Here is a 17,071-nt window from a genome sequence, read left to right as displayed (position 1 = left end):
AATACAATTATAATGTTTAAATCAGAAATCTTCTATAGTCCTGGAGTTTATCTACCATAACTATAGTTTGTAACTATAGTAAATAATTAGATATGCTCACAAATTAAAAGAAGAGAAAGAACAGGTTATGGATAAAAATTCAAAAATAAATGATAAGAGACAGGTAAAAAGAAAAAAAAAACAATCCCACCCCAGAAATTACAGGGACAAAAATGTGACATGTGATATATTCTGAATGATACTTAGTATATAATCTTTTCAGAAATTGTTTTTGATTTACTGGAGAAAAAAAGGTTAACTTTAAACAAGCTTATGCATAAATATAGACATGACTGAACAGCAATCTTACTGTTTTTGAAAAAATATTCATGTTTAAAGTTTTTAATTCTATGCTTCTTGCAATTAACGTTTCATAGCAGAATTGCATAATACTGCACATCTAGAAAATCCATAGAGATACCAAATAGAAATATGAGACAGATATTTATCTCAAGATTATTAAAATCAAAGAAAGTTGCAGGGGCCATTTTGTTTTATTTCAATATTTTATCCCAAGAGATAGAGGGCCATCTGAAAGAAATACTCCTTTATCAACTCCCTCTGCACAAAAGAAGTAGAATCAATAAGAGCTACTTACCAGATTTGGACCTTCCATGAGTTGTGCTAGTAGTAATTGTGAGGGACTGTGGTTTTACTGGGTCAAGTGGTACAGCATAATTGTTGGAGCTAGGAACCTGAATGTATGGCCCAACTGCTGCAACTCTGCCTGAAGCATTCAATGATGACTGTGGGGAGGACGTTCCATTTATCCGATTTAACTAAAAAAATAACAAACCAAAAGTTGGGTTAATATGCATTTTTAAAAATAGAAGCTAGAACTGCTTCATTGAAGCTCAAAAGTAATTAGTGCCGTCTACTCCACTTCCTTCATCTCAATCATATTGGACATTTTAAGAGATAGCATGTTTTTTTAAATGATTTTATAATAAAGGCAGGCACATCTTTATAATTTTTATTGCTTAATATTAATGCCTTCACTTCTGGAAACCTTAAATCATTCACTGTCTACTTCAATATAGAAAGAATGATCAGACATTATCTCAGATATAATCCATTTTCTTCCATTTGCAAGTTTGAAGAAACTGTAGCCTTTTATACGTTACAAAAGCACTCCTGATAGATTTCTCTCATGATTGCCACAACAGCTGAAGGTTCTGCAAATTGTGGTTCAGCAAGATATAGATCATGGGTGTCAAACTCGATTAAGTCACGTGATGTATCACATTTTTTTTGCCTTTGCATAGTGGGGATGGGAGTGGCCTGCGCGTGACACATCCGGCCTGCGGGCTGCCAGTTTGACACCCCTGATATAGATGGTCAGACGTTTCCCGCTCACATTCTACTGGTTTTAAGCAAGAAGGATGTGGCTAGAAATATTAATAGGTAGCTGATAGGAAAATCAAGAGAGGAGGAGGAGATCATTTCTCCTTTGGCAAGATGGGTGGCAAGTACATTTAATAAAAAAGTAAATACAATTTCTATTTTACTGTTCTAATTATAAGAGCGCTATGTGCAAGAATTAGTATTTTTCAGATTACAGAGCATTGTCTCTAAATTGTCATGTGTTTCATAGTATTGCAACTGATTGCAAATCTTTTATGTAATACTAAAAATAAACACCAGATTTGCCAGCACATTTAACACGTTTTTAATCACACGTGTGTGGTATGAATAGATATTTTAAAAAGTTATACATTTCTCACTAACTTAAAAGAGTATTTCCAAGATATTAGAATGTTACAGCTGCATAAAAATGGAATTTCATTGGGCTTTACAGAACTCACTGAAATGTGGCCCTTTTAATAGTTTATCTTACAGGGATGTTTTCTTTTTGACGTGCCTCAACTTTTTTCTTGTACAGGCGCTCGCGTAGCTCATTGATTCGTTTGTCCATCATAGCCACTTCCATGTTACGTTTGTTCAAAAGTTCTTTCTGTTGCTGAAGTTTAGTATTCTGTTCTTGATTAAGCCTGTTGCGAATCTATTTTTTAAAAAATAATAATAATCATAATTATCATTCAAAGTTGACCCAAATTTCTCAGATCTTTAATGTGAAAAGAATTAAGATCCACCAGACAAGATCTAAACATGCATGTATGAAATTTGTTTCGTTTTAAAAAAAATGAAATGACAGTAGTTCATGTGTATCTCAGAAATTGCTGAAACTCAGTGGTTTGGTAAGAGACTATTGTTTAAGACACCCAAACCTAAACCTTCTTTTTCAGGAACTGAGAGAAAAGTAAGGGGATTTCATTCATTTAAAGGGTATCTATGCAGGGAGATAAAATCCCATCAGATGGTCTGCCCATGCAGACCAATCTTTGCCGAGCTAGAAATCTATATGTCTGATGTACAAAAGCCAAAAATAATCTATATGTGTGGTTTTAAGCTAGTCAGACAAAGACAGAATACTACCTAAATTGTGTGAGCTAATATCAAGAAGCTCATTCCAGATCTATTGTCTTACTGCTACTGTTCAGCTCATTTCAGAGTGAGCAGAAAAGTGCTGGCGTGTAATTTCCCATCTTATTCTCTGCTTATTTTTGATCTGAATATACGGAGGAGCAGAAAGGCATGTTATAACAGGATTTAAAGTAATTTTAGACTAGTCTCCTTTTCCCCTAATTTGAAGACCTGTGGTTTCTCCAGAAAAGCAATTTGTAGCAAGCATACATTGCACATTTTCCTATATATATTAAACTTATATCCTTGTGTCTCACTGACGATTTTAGATCAAAAGCCTTAGATGGCCTTTAAATGAAATTCTGGGGAACACATTCTGAAAAATAAGTGGAGCTAATAAGTTTCCTAATATGCTGGCCCTGACATGTGGAGAAAAAAAAAACCTAGTTTAACAGCCTTTTCTGTAAGGCCAAGACACATGAGATCATCTAAACCTCAGGAAGAGGCAGTGCCCAATCAACAGGGCAAGCACTGTGACATAGAAGCACACCTTTTCATTTCTACAAGATAACAGTTTCATAGAAGGGACCTGAATATGCCCATCCTATTATATCTAGTGGAATGGGAGAAACTATCAGAGATACAAGGAGTCCTCCGGTTATGCCCACTAATTCAAGAACCATTCAAAGTTATGTCAGTGCTGAATGAGGGGGTCTTAAGACTGGTTCTCAGAATTGTGGTCATTGCAGTGTCTCTGGGGTCATGTGATTGTGATTTGGATGTCTGGCAACTGGCTTGCAATTGCAACAGTTGCAGTATTCCATCCCACGATTCCATTTGTGATCTTCCAAAGTGGTTTCCCACAAGCCAGCGGGAGTCTGCAAATCATTCCCAGCACTTTTTCTCATGACCTCATTCTGTAGAGCCCACTCACCTGCCCACCTGTAGCTCTCACCCATCAGTCTCCTTGCCTGGAACTCCTCCTGCCTCTCCCCATGTTGCAGCTTGCTTGATGTCCTTGCTTAATTAGTCAAGTGGTCTTTGGGGTAGAATGGCAATCAAGACTGCCATTACACTTTATGACGAAATTGTTCAATGATGGAAATTTTGGCCCCAATTGTGCTCATAACTCAAATATTATCTGTGGGAGTTACCCAATAAATGGTCTATGGCTGAACTAGTAGTGAACATAGTGATGGGTACTGTTCAACTTTGATGGATTCTCTATTTTTGTTTTATTTTGCTATAGAGAAATGTGTGACTTTTAAAAGACCAAAGGAGCTAGAAAAAAGGCTACACTTCTGCTAATAATTATTTACCTGTAGCTCTTGATATAATTTTTTTAATTCTATAGCTGCAGGTCCTGTCATCTGTCCATTATAAGACTGGAACCCATTCAATTTCCCTTTTCTTAGGTCTTCTAATTGTTGAGTAAGCTGGTCCACTTTTAACACTGCAGCTTGTAATTCTTGTTGCTTCTCCTGGAACATGGCGCTGATATGTTCAATTTCAGTAGCTACAATTAAAATAAAAATAAAAAAAGAATTATCAATGAGTATCAGAGATTACATGCAACACTTTAGAATTATATGCTTGCAATCTTTGCATTTGGTGGTCTCTGAGCTTGGTTGTTTTCTTGCAGTTTTTTGCAGACTAGCACTGATGATATTACCTACTTTGGGTAATGAAACATCTGCAAGAAAACAACCAAGCTCAAAGAGAACCAAGGATTCCTCATGTCAACCCAGAGCTACAAATATCATCCTTTATTGGTTTGTATTATATTTCTATGAGCAAAATAAGAATGAGAAATGTAGAAACTGTAATTTGACAGACGTTCATTATAGTATTCTCATGCCATAAGTTTTCTGATCCCTAAATACACAAATAGTCCAATTTATTTCTGTTCCCTATAATCAGGACTTATAAGCATTAAGGGTCAAATGTGAGATGCTAAGAATATTGACATGAAAACTTAAACCCTAAATCACACAGTCCAGCTCTATGTTCAAAGCGTAGGATGCTGACTATGTCACAACCAGCCTAATAAATGTCATAAACAAACAAGCCTGCATTTATACTTAAGGGCTTAAGAAAATCAGTGTATGCATTTGTAAATATGTTTGAAAGAAATAGTATTAAGAAATTCTCTAAAAACAGTAAAAATTGAAAATATTAATACTGAATAACTCTTCTGATTTGAATATGATTGATCATGTGCTTTCTTTTTTGAATAAGCAGGGTATGTACATCTATAATGTATCAGAACTATATTTATTTAATTTACTGTATTTAAAACATTTGTAAAGTTACCCATTTTAAAATCGAACTATGACCTCAGCCTATCTCAGCACCTGTGGGAAGAGCCAAGATTGGGTGCCTTCTGGAAGATTAAAAGGATGGAAGACTGTCGGATCTCCATCATGGTGAGCTATATGCAAACTAGATCATTACAGCTCACATAATAGGCCACATTTTTTTTTAAAAAAAATCCTGGCTTACTGAAATATATAAATGCCTTACATTGCTCAGACAATTCATACCAAGTTTAACAGTTTTAACTACACATGAACTTTTATATTTCATTCTTAATCAAGTGTGTGCTCACAGCGTGCTGAAAAGCAAGGTGAACCTGGCTATCTTCTGATATAGCAGTTGTTCTCTCTATCATGAAAAATGGAGGGGGGTGGAAAATAAAAGTGTAATAGCAGAAATGGCTTCCATGTTCAAAATGGCTCAGATGATTGTTTTTCCATATTTGAAGTACCACAGTAGTTTGACATGCATCTCGGTGCATGACTATCTCTAAATCAAATACTGGATCAAAAAAGTCAAGTAACAAGCATTCCAGAAATGGAGAGAAATTACTCATACACAAATTGCCATTCATAATTTTGCTGTAGTCCACCTGCCCCCTCATGGCACGGATTTTTTTCAGCTTGGTCTCTTGGGTCTCTACTCGTTCTTTAAGTTTCTGAAGCTTTTCACTCTCAGACACAGACTGTTGCTGACGGCGTTCTTGTTGCTTGAGATAACGCAAACGTTGTTCCTATCAAAACAAGTACAACATGTAATCACGCTGTCTTATTTTTAGAAAAATATTACCAGTCTCTTAGTATTAAAAGCATGTTGAGACAGCCAGTCTTTAAATTAGTTAACAGCTTTCTTGCCTGCTGATCTTTTTCCTTTTGAGTCTAGAAACAAATAACTCCCTGTCAAACCTGTAAGAAGATCAAACCTCATATACACTTTTAAGAATTGAAGTGAATTATTCATTCCAACATAGTTGCAAGTTTCCTGTAATGCATACTTCCTGCTACTCGAACATGCTTCCTTCCACTGAAAAACTGGTCCCAACACTCCATTACACAACTTCCTAAAGGAAACAGTGACTATCATAGGATTACAAACAAATAAAGATAAGGAGATCAGAAGCAAGATAAATATCACTTCTTTAGAATCACAGACTATAAACTGAACAAATGCAGGAAATGCTTCCTTTTTTTCTCATAGCACTTTTTTGTTATCACACAAAACAAAAACTAAAATTCATTTCTATCCTCTAATCGGCAGATATTTTCAGTAACCTATGCTAAAATACTGCAATATGAAAGTATATATCAATTATGTTACAATTGGAAGGGGTTTTTTGGGAATTTTAATACATAAAATACAGCCCTGTTCAGACAAATAGCCTATACCATGAACAATTTTTAACATATCAATTATGTTCACTTATTTACTCCTTTTCTGAACTAAATATGCCATAATCTTTGCTCACTGAGGATTCATTACAATCCCTTCATAATATAGGTTGTTCTTTCTGCACCAGAACTGAACATGCTATTCATGTCTAGTTGTACTATGAGCATGTTTAAAACCGTATACTACTGGTAATTATATATTTTTATTTTTATTTAATTAGTCTGAAATCAATTGGTGCAATTTAACTATTTATTTATGATTCCAAAAAATGGAGAGTGGAATCTCATATCTCTCTATTCTTATAATCCCTATTCATATATCCCTCTATTCCAAAACCTTTGGAAACTCTTATCATTCTTGACATTCACAGAGCATTCCATGCTTAATTTAAAAGCATCCATACTAAATCTTTGAGCTCAAATAAACAGATGAAACTTGTCCAGCCAAAAGAAAAAAGAGGACGAACCAGAGGTGTTAATTCTCAGACATGAAATAAATAGTCTGGGCAATTTAAGCCATACTACCACCAAAGAACTATTGATAAAACAAAACAAAAACTAGCTATAAAATGTCTGTTGTGTTTCAACTGCTGCCTTATAAAATATCCTGGCCATTTTTGCTGCATTGGTGCACTTATTACCAACTATGCTACCTTCACTAAGAATCCAATCCTCTTTTATTTCAAGAGTATAATATAAGGTCAGTTTCAGATGTTCGCTTGTAGCAGCATTTTAAGCAAGGAAAAAGAGTATTGAATTGCAGCAATTCTTGATTACATCATTTTCTGTATTGCTCAGATTTAAAAAATCTTCTAGAGAGTATATTTTCAAAGTCTGATAGAAGTTTACCTTGGCAACCAACATTTGCTGCTGATTTTCAATTTGCTGTTGCTGCCTAGCAGCCATATCCTGAAGTTCTGACAGTGTGAGTTCAACACGTGGATTTCCAACCTATAAAGGAAAAAAGATCAATTGTAAAAAAGGAAGAGCACTAGAGACATAATAACACAATTTCAGTGGAAATAAATTAAAAGCAAGCTATAATTTATTACTTGTTCTCAAGAAAAAACAGAGCTCCAAAATGACACATATACATTACATATGAAATATGTTTGAAAATTTGGCTTCCTGAAACCAAATATAGCTTTTACCTACCTAACACATCAAGGTTTAGCAAAAAGTAGACAATCAACTATAAAATACACAAAAACCAGTAAATTACTAAAAAAAATCCTAGAACAATCCTAAAAAGAAAACCCCCAAATTAAAAAACCCAATAATAAATATTTAAACATTTCACATACTGTATATATACAGTATATTGTAACATCAGATGCTGCACAGAAATTATTGGTTTACAAAAAATCTGGGTGTTATTAAAACTCTTCAGGTCTGTTTGTAACTTTTAAATAGTCCAACTGTGCATCATTGCACAAACCTTTCTGAAGTACCTCAAATCTGATAACTTGAAACACATGCAAAATCTGAGTCCCATTACTCCTATGTAATTGAAATTTCAAGGATCTTCACATCATTTGTATTTGCAGTGTCACCATGGTTAGCCGCAGTCATGCGACTGTGATTTCCAAAGCTCCCTGCAAGCTTCCCACAAGCAAAGTCTATAGGGAAGCCAGCAGGAAGTTGGAAGTCACTCCCACTCCCATTGCTTCTTTGTCCACGTTTTGTCATTCCGTTTTGTTGTTTTTATAATGAAATATATCTGAAAGGATGACCCAATGGTTCATAGTTGTCTAGTACTTTATACCACTAACAGAAAAATAGCAAAAATGATAATACTACTCTGTGGTTATAAAATATGAAATTTGTAGCAAACACACATTGATTTTTTATTATTAAAGAGTTTTACAAAAAAATTTTTACAATACATATCCCCAAAACCCACCCACCCCAAACCACCCCCCTTTCCCCCCCCCACTTCCCAGAGCTGAATACAGGATTATAAATATAATAATCGTATTCTAACTAAGATTATCCATTATAAAATTAACCAAATTCATAATGTGCTTTAACTCCCCTTTAGCATAAATACATTCAAATTATTAAAAACATAATAATAATAACTTAAACATATATCAATTCAGATTAATAACAATCTAAAATCTACTCATAAGCTAAATGGAACTTTTTAGTCCCATTTTTATTCTGAATATAATCTATCCATCTCCTCCAAACTGAAATATATATTTCTTGCGAGTGCTCCTTCAAATAAGCAGAAATCTTAGACATTTCTGCAAGATTTGATACCTTAAGTACCCATTCTTCTATAGTAGGCAAACTATCCTTCTTCCAATATTGTCCTACCAGTAACCGTGCTGCTGTTATCAAGTTGCTTCATTTTTTGATTAGTGGAAAACATACTAATTTTTAAAAAATAAATAAATCACACATTTACTAAGTAAATATTTCTCTTTTTACAATTTCATGTAAAAAAGCAGAAGACTCATTTTTCTTCTCTATTAATAATGTTGAATTTCTACCATTTTTAGACTGAATTTCAAGCTAGCCTGGTCTGCCTACCAAACAAAATTATCTGACATTAGTATGGTATCATGATTAATGAATGCACATGTTTTTTCATTACCTTATTTTATTTTTCACAGTTGAACAGTATCACCACAAATATTTTACCATCAAATAATTGTGCATAATAAAACAATGTAGCTTTCAATTACTGAAAGTCAGTCTTCAAAAGAATGCATCATAATCCTAATGGCTTAAATATTACAACATTTGATAAAGCATATCAAAATCCATGAATCTGAACTACAAAAAATACAAAAAGGCTGAGGGAAATAAAAACGCTAGCCAGTAAAAAGAAAGTTACTTCTGTCCAGATCTATTGAGCCATGTCCTGAACTCTTTCAATAAGGTATATGTTTTTTTGCACAGACACCTTAAGAAAAAGTTTAACTTATGACTAGGATATAGTTCCAACTCAACTTCTCATACAAAAATCAGTAAGACATTAAAGAAAGTTTAATTTAGTTTTCCCCCCAAAATATTACAGTTAAGTGCATACATTCCATAATACTGAAAGGCTAAAAATAACAGATCTCCAAAATATAGCATTTCACCTTCTATCAACAATGGTAACAGCAAATAATGACAATAACCTTTTACACACAAATATACTTTCTACGTATTTAGACAAATCTTTACCATCAGTGACTATTCTGGATTGGTATATGAACAAAACAGAAATAACAACAACAAAGGTTTAAACCTGTAGCATTATGCTTGGCTGTTTCCTCTTTCTTCATGAGAAAAAGAAGGTTGTAGAAGAACAAGAAAGACGCTCAGCTTCAGAGCTGCAATTTTGAAGATCAGAACCAGTATGTTTGGCTCATCAAAGTAGGGCAGCTAAGTCTTTGAAAATTAAATAAGTTCATAATAAATTTGTTCTCAAGTAATACAAGTTTTCCTGAAAAGGATTCAAGATTTTAATTCTAATTCTTTTTAATTCAGTTACAATTCAGATAAAATGGCTGAAAAATATCTCAAATTCTCCTAATCCAAAGTCCTCTATTAGAAAACAAAGCTCAAAGAAAACAATAGTAAATATTTCTAATCCTGTTAAACTCTGAGAGCTCAAATAACTAAATATTGTACTCATACTACTTATATAGTTGTTCTCTGAATGACATCATTTATTTTTCAAAACAAACCTGAGCCTATCACATGTAAGACACACTTGTGGAACTCACTGAAAATAATATAATAATAATGCATTTCCAATGTTCATACATAGATAACTACTCCCACACATTCCAAAAATTCATTTTGAGCTTCACTTTCTAACAAACTATTGGCTTCTTTTTATTAAGTGAGAAATGCTGCCTTAAAATAGAACTGGTTCAAATATAGTTCTGACCCATACTAACCTATAAATTAAAAACTTCTATAAAAACATACTATTTATACTTCAACTTCTTACATCTGAGGAATCGTTTAGAGCAAAGTATCATCTACTGAAAACATGGAGAGTGAAGTCTCACTTTATTTTTAGTTCTATCATATCCCAGTGACAAAGATGCAGAAATAAAGTTAGATATCATAATTAAAATGATTATGTTATTCAACAAAAGTGCCCATATGCTTTATTATCTTCACTTATTTAAAAATGATCAGCTGATATACACTTAACTCCCAAAGTTAAGTTTCTATGCACACCAGTATTAGAAGCATCAGTCTTAAAAAACTGTGAAGCAGAAATATGATAATATATAGTTCCCTGGCATGTGATCGTGCTTATCAACCTGTAATCTTCAAATTTTGGTCACTGCAGCGGTATATGAAGAAACACATGTACCAAATAAATTGCAGACTGGAATCTTGAAGATAAGTGTTTTCATATCTGTTTAAAATCTGTTATATAGATCTGTAAAATAATCCATGTATGGAACAGCTGATTTTGTCTGTCCAAACTGAAACCCAAATGTGCATGATTTTGATGTTTCATGTCCAGAATGCAATGGACTTGCTTTTTATTTATTCATACAATGAAAAGAAATATTTTGATCTATGCAGGATTGGTTTGTTGGGACGGTGGAAAAGAAGATAGACAAATGAGAAAGGGATAGAGGAGAAGGAAGACAACGAAAAAATGAGGATAGATATGCTTAATTTGAGACTTATCAGAGACAACAATGGCTAAAAAAAAAGGAAGGTGCTGGGAAGATAAGGTAATACAGGGGACCAGTAGGACATGCCATACTAGAATTCCTAAAGTGCCTCCAGGCCGCCAACTCAGAAAGTTTGGGGAGCTCTGAATTAGAAAACCCATATTAGTAGGTTAAATTCACATGTTATGTTAATATGTGTAGTTACAAAGTTTGGATTTTGTGTGATGCATAACCCTTGCTATTGTTACTTAATAGCCAGTTGAAACTAACATACTATTATTGCCAGGTCAATTGTTTCATCTCACTGAATCCATTTGGGAAGGAAAATGTAAATTTTACAATAGCAATAACTTAGTTTTATGGCAAAAATAGATTGACTAAATCTAGATAAAAAGGGAACATATTTGGATACAGAAATCCAACAGTGAAGATAAAGCTTGCTATCTAATGATCTAGTGTCATTTATCTAATGATCTAGTGTCATTTATCAGGGCTTTGTGTACTTCAAAAATGATTCAGAAGAAATGTTTTGCACTTCATAGGAGCATAGCATTTCTCTGATATTTTTAGGTAAAGGTAAAGGTTCCCCCGCACATGCGTGCTAGTCGTTTCCGACTCTAGGGGCCGGTGCTCATCTCCGTTTCATAGCCGAAGAGCCAGCGCTTGTCCGAGGACGTCTCCGTGGTCATGTGGCCGGCATGACTAGACGCCAAAGGCGCACGGAACGCTGTTACTTTCCCACCGTAGTGGTCCCTATTTTTCTACTTGCATTTTTACGTGCTTTCGAACTGCTAGGTTGGCAGAAGCTGGGATGAGTAACAGGGGCTCACTCTGTTATGCGGCATTTGGGATTCGACCCGCCAAACTGCCAACCTTCTGATCCACAGGCTCAGCGTCCTAACCCACTGAGCCACCGCGTCCCTCTTTCACCAGGTTGGGAACCCCCAGAATAGAGAATAATGATACTTTCAGCTCTGCCAGATAGGCCAGGACAAAACAACACAAGAGCAACAGAAACTCAACTGGATAGGGTATTTTAATAGAACTTTGAAATCCCCAAACTCTACCCCCCCTTTTATACCAAAGAGAATCAAAACAAAGTAATCTTGAATATTTTTCTTGTCACTTCCTCTGTATATCAGACTGTACTTCTTAATGAACCATTTAAAAGAACATGAATTGGTTTTGTGACAAATATTTCAAAACATGTAATGCATTTTTCTCTTTAATAACCGATAATCAGTTCCAAAGTTGTAAGAAATTTAATCTAATTTTATAGCAAATAGAAAAAAGATATACTGACTGCACATTGGTTCACTGTGAAATATACAAAAGTTACTACAAACTGAAGACTGCTCAGTGATGAAATGGTTTCCATTCTCCTTTTAATGAAACTGGAAAGAACAGCAAACCAAAATATGAATGTTGTATTTACTATAATTCATCAGTCAAAAGCAATTATGAATAATAGAAATGTTTCATTAAGCACTATAAATAAATACTATTCCTTTTAATTGTGACTTGTGACTTGTGAAACTGGATTTTTCTGTATGTTTAAAGAGGAAACAAAGCCATTCTAGTTTGATATGCTCTAACCTGCGATGATTAAGGCTCATTAAAAGATTCTGAAATACCATAGGCTTTACTTTATTTTTGTTTTTCCAACATTGTGGTTAATGCAATGTTTATGAAGGTGACACAATCTCAGAAAACAGACATTCAAAACAGCATAAGATTAAATTTAATGCTGCAGGCATTATAAAGCATTTACAAGCCTCACATATTTTCAAAACAACATTATTTCTTTTTCAGCTAAATTGTTGACAATGTTCCATAAGAAATCTGTACAATTCCAAATGTAAATATAATAAAAATTGTAGTACTATTTCTTCTATTTCACCATTTATTTTCACAGCTAAGTATGATTACTAAAACAATAATCAAATGCTTATTGCTAATATTAATTGTAAATCCACTATTTACAAGCTAAGTTGGTCAATAAGTTCCAAATCTCATAAGAAATAAGTTCTCATCCTCAGTTTGTATAGATCTAATAAATCTCAGGTGGTCTTGTACCTTCTTCAATCAAAAACAAAAGTCCCCTTCTCCTCTTGCCCAAATCCTTTTTCAATATGGAGATCTGCCTCTGAGCATTCATCAGAAATCAATGAATGAAAAAGTCTAGTGGATTTTGCCAGCAGTGAGAAGCCTTATCATGACAAGATCACATCAGTTGTCAGGTCTAATTAGCTTAATGCATTGTCCTTTTCATATTAAATGGAGAAGTTTAAGCTAGTTCCTTTTTTACACTTGACTGTGGATTTAAATTCAAAACACAAAACACAGTAGACTGTAGAAGATTCCAGAAGTGAAATTACCAAAATCACACAAAATATCGCACTCTTACAAAATGTTGGTTGTTATTTTATGTTACTTTATTTTACTTTGTTTATTTCTGTCTTAACTATGAAACTCACTCGAGGATGCCAAAATTCCCGGTTTAAAAATACAAATCAACTTGAAAATACATATACTTTTAATATGCCATTTGCCACATACCCCATTTTCTGTACGTTTCTCCACAGGGATAGAGATTCCATTTCTATGATTTTGAGTCTGACGTCCTGGGGAAAACACAATTATAACATTTAGGTTTCCCATTTAATAGTTATTTTTAGCATTAGTATACATTTAGACAATTTAAATATAATGCCCAACCTTGTGTGTGGATTTGGCCAGCACAATTTTAGGTGCTGAAGAGGACAGTAAAATGTTTTCTATCTTTTTAGGTATACAGAGGTTTGTTTTTCTACATCTCAATAGAACCTCAGTTCAATAACAACTAAAGAACCACTGGAATTGACATTATCTGAGTTATAATTTCTATGTTGTTTTCCACAATTATACAGCTAAGATGGTAAAGTGGTAAAGCGTTTATTCACTATAACCTTTCCACAAAACCTATCACCACTGCTGCTAATTTCAATGTTTTTCACATGCAGCAACCCCATGATCACATGATTAAAATTTGCTATCTTGACAACTGGCATATATTTATAATGGTTGTATTGACATGGTTCATATGATCACCTTTTGTGATCTTCTGACAAGCAAAGTCAATGGGGAAGCAAGATTCACTTAACAATCGTGTTACTAACTTAACTGTAGTGATTCACTTAACAAATGTGGCAAAAAAGGTCATAACATGGGCCAAAATTGACTTAATAACTGTCTTGCTTAGCAACAGAAAGTTTGGGCTCAATTGTGGTCAAAAGTTGAGGATTATCTGCATACGTATTTGTAAACTACACCAACCGCCATACCATTTTATTCACAGAAGAGAATGTCAAAACTCTATTAAGCCTGAGTTTCCACCAGGCACTGTGAAGAATTCACTGCCCAGTCTTTTCTATGTATCAACTTGCTTGCCATGGTTGCTTTATCTTCATGAAGAGTAACAGTATGCCTAAGATTATAAAAACAAGCCGCTGACCTAAACAGCCAGACTTTTGTTCAAATGCAATCTCTGATAATTTTGTAAATTAACAAAGTGGGAGCTGGTATGGTGGCAATGGACCAAGGGATTGGAAAGCCAGTGGAGCCCCGTTGACATTTCCCTGGCTGGCAACCAAGTGAGATTGGGTCCGGGGGTGCTACCCCATTATGGAGGCTCCTTGGTGAGCATGAAGTAAAGCTCAGTGGTGCTGTGGATATGTGCTTTTGCTCTAACTGTGGAACAGACACCAGAGGACTCAGTAGCACAGTAGAATGAGCAGAAATAAATTAGCAGATTAGCTAGTTGGGTCTGCTGCCCCAGAGAATATAAACACAGGCTCAACTGGCACAGGATGGGGTTCTGTTCATTACAGTCCCCGGTGGAGTAGAGGGTTCACATGGCCAGGTGGTTTATGGGAGTGAGAGCAGGAGCAAGGCAGTGAAACTGTGGGAGGACTGCCATGTGTCTTGCAACTGCTGCTCAGGTGGCCACTTGTAAAATAGCCATTTCAGTAGATTCCCTTGCCTGTCTAGGAATACCTGGGACTGAAGTTGCTGACACACAAAATTAAGAACATTTGTATGAACCAGGGGTTTTATAAGATTTGGTAGCTGGAGGTGCGGGTTATGCCTAGTTGTCTTGCTACCCTCATATGGGAGATAAGAATGGGTTGGGGGTGCTGCCTTTCAGTCCTTTTTGGAGGATGGCTTCTTTGCTGCTTGGGTAACAGCAGCAGGTAGGGGAGTAAAAGAGGATAGTTTGGTTTAGGATACTGTAGAGTTTTGTGAAGGAAGGCATTGTTAAGATGGTTGGATGGAGGACCTGGTCAGGTGGGTGTAGTGAGTGCCATAACCTGAACAGAACTTGTTTTGTCTTTATTGTTTAGGCTGGATGTGGATGGCTTCCAGTGCCTTATGGATGGCAGCTCGGATAGGGAAGAAAAGCAAGACAGGGAGAGAGGGGAGATAATAGGGGAGGGCACTGCAATCATGATGGCATCGGGAATATGAACAAGAGACAGGGGGCAGGGCTCTTTTGGAGAAGGTTGCCGTGTTTAATACCAGCACAGTGTTCTGGCCTCCTGTGCTCAGCTTCAAGACCTGGTTTCCAAAGCTTTGGTGGTTCAGGTCTCCATCTGTTGCTGCTTAATGCCAGGCTGACCTGCAACAAAGCTCACTTCATCCACAATCTGACTGTGGATGAGAGAACCAGCCTGGTTTGTATCATCAATACCTGGAAGGGCAATGTAGTGGGGTATCCCCTCTCTGAAATGTGCCCTACTGAGTTTCAAGTGTAGTATCAGTTGTGACTCCAGGCACAGGTGGCTGTGGTGGTTATTTGTGAGTCTTTGGTGGCCTCTAGTATGCCTTTTCATTTAATGTATTTATGAAGAAATGTATGAGAAATGGTTGTGACATTGAAGTGTGTCATGTTGTATATAGTCTGTTGTGAACAATGTAGAAAGAAGCAACAATTGCTGTGCACAATGTTTATGTTAAGCAGACATGAAAATTGGTGTATCACAAGACACATAAAAGTTAAATGAAATTGGAATAATGGGTACTTAAGAAGCACGTGTGATAAAACAAGAAAATATAAAATCAGATATGAAGAGGTGTTGGATGAATGTGGACTGAACACAAAATGAACCACAAATTTGATAGAAGTTGCAGCTTCTTGTCTTGTAATAATACTGGGAATGGCTAGTTTAGTGACAGTGTTGAAAAGAAGAATGACTAGAAATAAGAAATATTTTAATTTATAGATGAGTTAAGAATAAAAGTTTTAAAAACACAACTGCAAAGAAGATGAAATACAGCAAGGAAACAATTTTTTTATTTATTAAACTTATTTGCTACTCATCTTATCACAGGTAAGTAAATAATACTGGTTTGAAAGAGGGGTCAAAGAGGCCATCTATATCAAAATTGAATAGCCCTCTCTCAACAGAGGGGGAGGGATACGACATCATCTATGTCCAGTCTACAACACAGTCCTTTCAAGAGTTTCAAGAAGGCTACACCCATTTGCACTACTCAGGTGACCCTGATGACACAGATAAACCTCCAGGTGGCCTCAATGAATCTAAAAGAATGCAAATGACCAACTGTCTGCAAAGAGTATAAATCCTTACATTCCCCACCATCCAGTCAGAGCTGAAGAAGTTTATTTATTTATTTAATTGGATTTATATACCGCCCTTTCCCACAGGACTCAGGGCAGTTTACAGGGTATTTAAAACAAGAAATACAAAAGTTAAAAAAATTAAAAATAATTACAACAGTCCCTGAAAATGAGTAGCAAAATGTCTTCAAAGAAAAACAAGAAAGTCCAGTTGCCTCATGAAAAAGCATCTTTGGGATAAATAATACTTACAGATTAAAATTCAGAGATTGATAAAGGAGAATATTTAATGTTGTTCAGTGTTCAGTTTCATTTGTCGGAACCATGACAGACAGGTCCCTAGTGCTCTCTGAGTTTAGTTGTTTTCTTGAAGATGGTTCATTATTCAAACTAGGTAACAATATCAGTGTCAGTCCTGACTAGATTACTAACACTGATGATGATACCTAGTTTAGGTAATGAAACATCTGCAAAAAAACAACCAAGCTCAGAGGGCACCAAAGAGCCCTCAAAATTTAGAGAACAGAACAATAACAATAAATGAATAATAAGGTTCGGGGGGGGGGAAATATAGATGGCTTTCAATTCTAGTAGTAACTGATGCAAGACTCGTTCTTATTTTTTCTTTATTTCTGGTATGA

At 35.2% G+C, this 17,071-nt stretch overlaps 1 protein-coding gene across 2 annotated transcripts in view; it reads right to left on the bottom strand.

The window, feature by feature from the left end:
* Positions 1-17,071, bottom strand: part of PPP1R13B (protein phosphatase 1 regulatory subunit 13B) — a 64,748-nt gene that overhangs the window by 15,250 nt on the left and 32,427 nt on the right. For both annotated transcript variants that reach the window (XM_083360009.1, XM_083360010.1), the window contains exons 4-9: positions 13,370-13,434; positions 7,017-7,118; positions 5,338-5,512; positions 3,783-3,979; positions 1,877-2,041; positions 638-818 (exon numbers count right to left, since the gene is read on the bottom strand). In XM_083360009.1, the coding sequence (XP_083216135.1) occupies positions 638-818; positions 1,877-2,041; positions 3,783-3,979; positions 5,338-5,512; positions 7,017-7,118; positions 13,370-13,434 (885 nt within the window). The remainder of the gene's footprint in view (positions 1-637; positions 819-1,876; positions 2,042-3,782; positions 3,980-5,337; positions 5,513-7,016; positions 7,119-13,369; positions 13,435-17,071) is intronic.

Source organism: Vipera ursinii, assembly GCF_947247035.1.
Source record: "Vipera ursinii genome assembly, chromosome: 1".
NCBI lineage: Eukaryota > Metazoa > Chordata > Lepidosauria > Squamata > Viperidae > Vipera > Vipera ursinii.
Note: the sequence above shows the minus strand (reverse complement) of the source record. Positions and strands in the feature narration are given on the sequence as shown.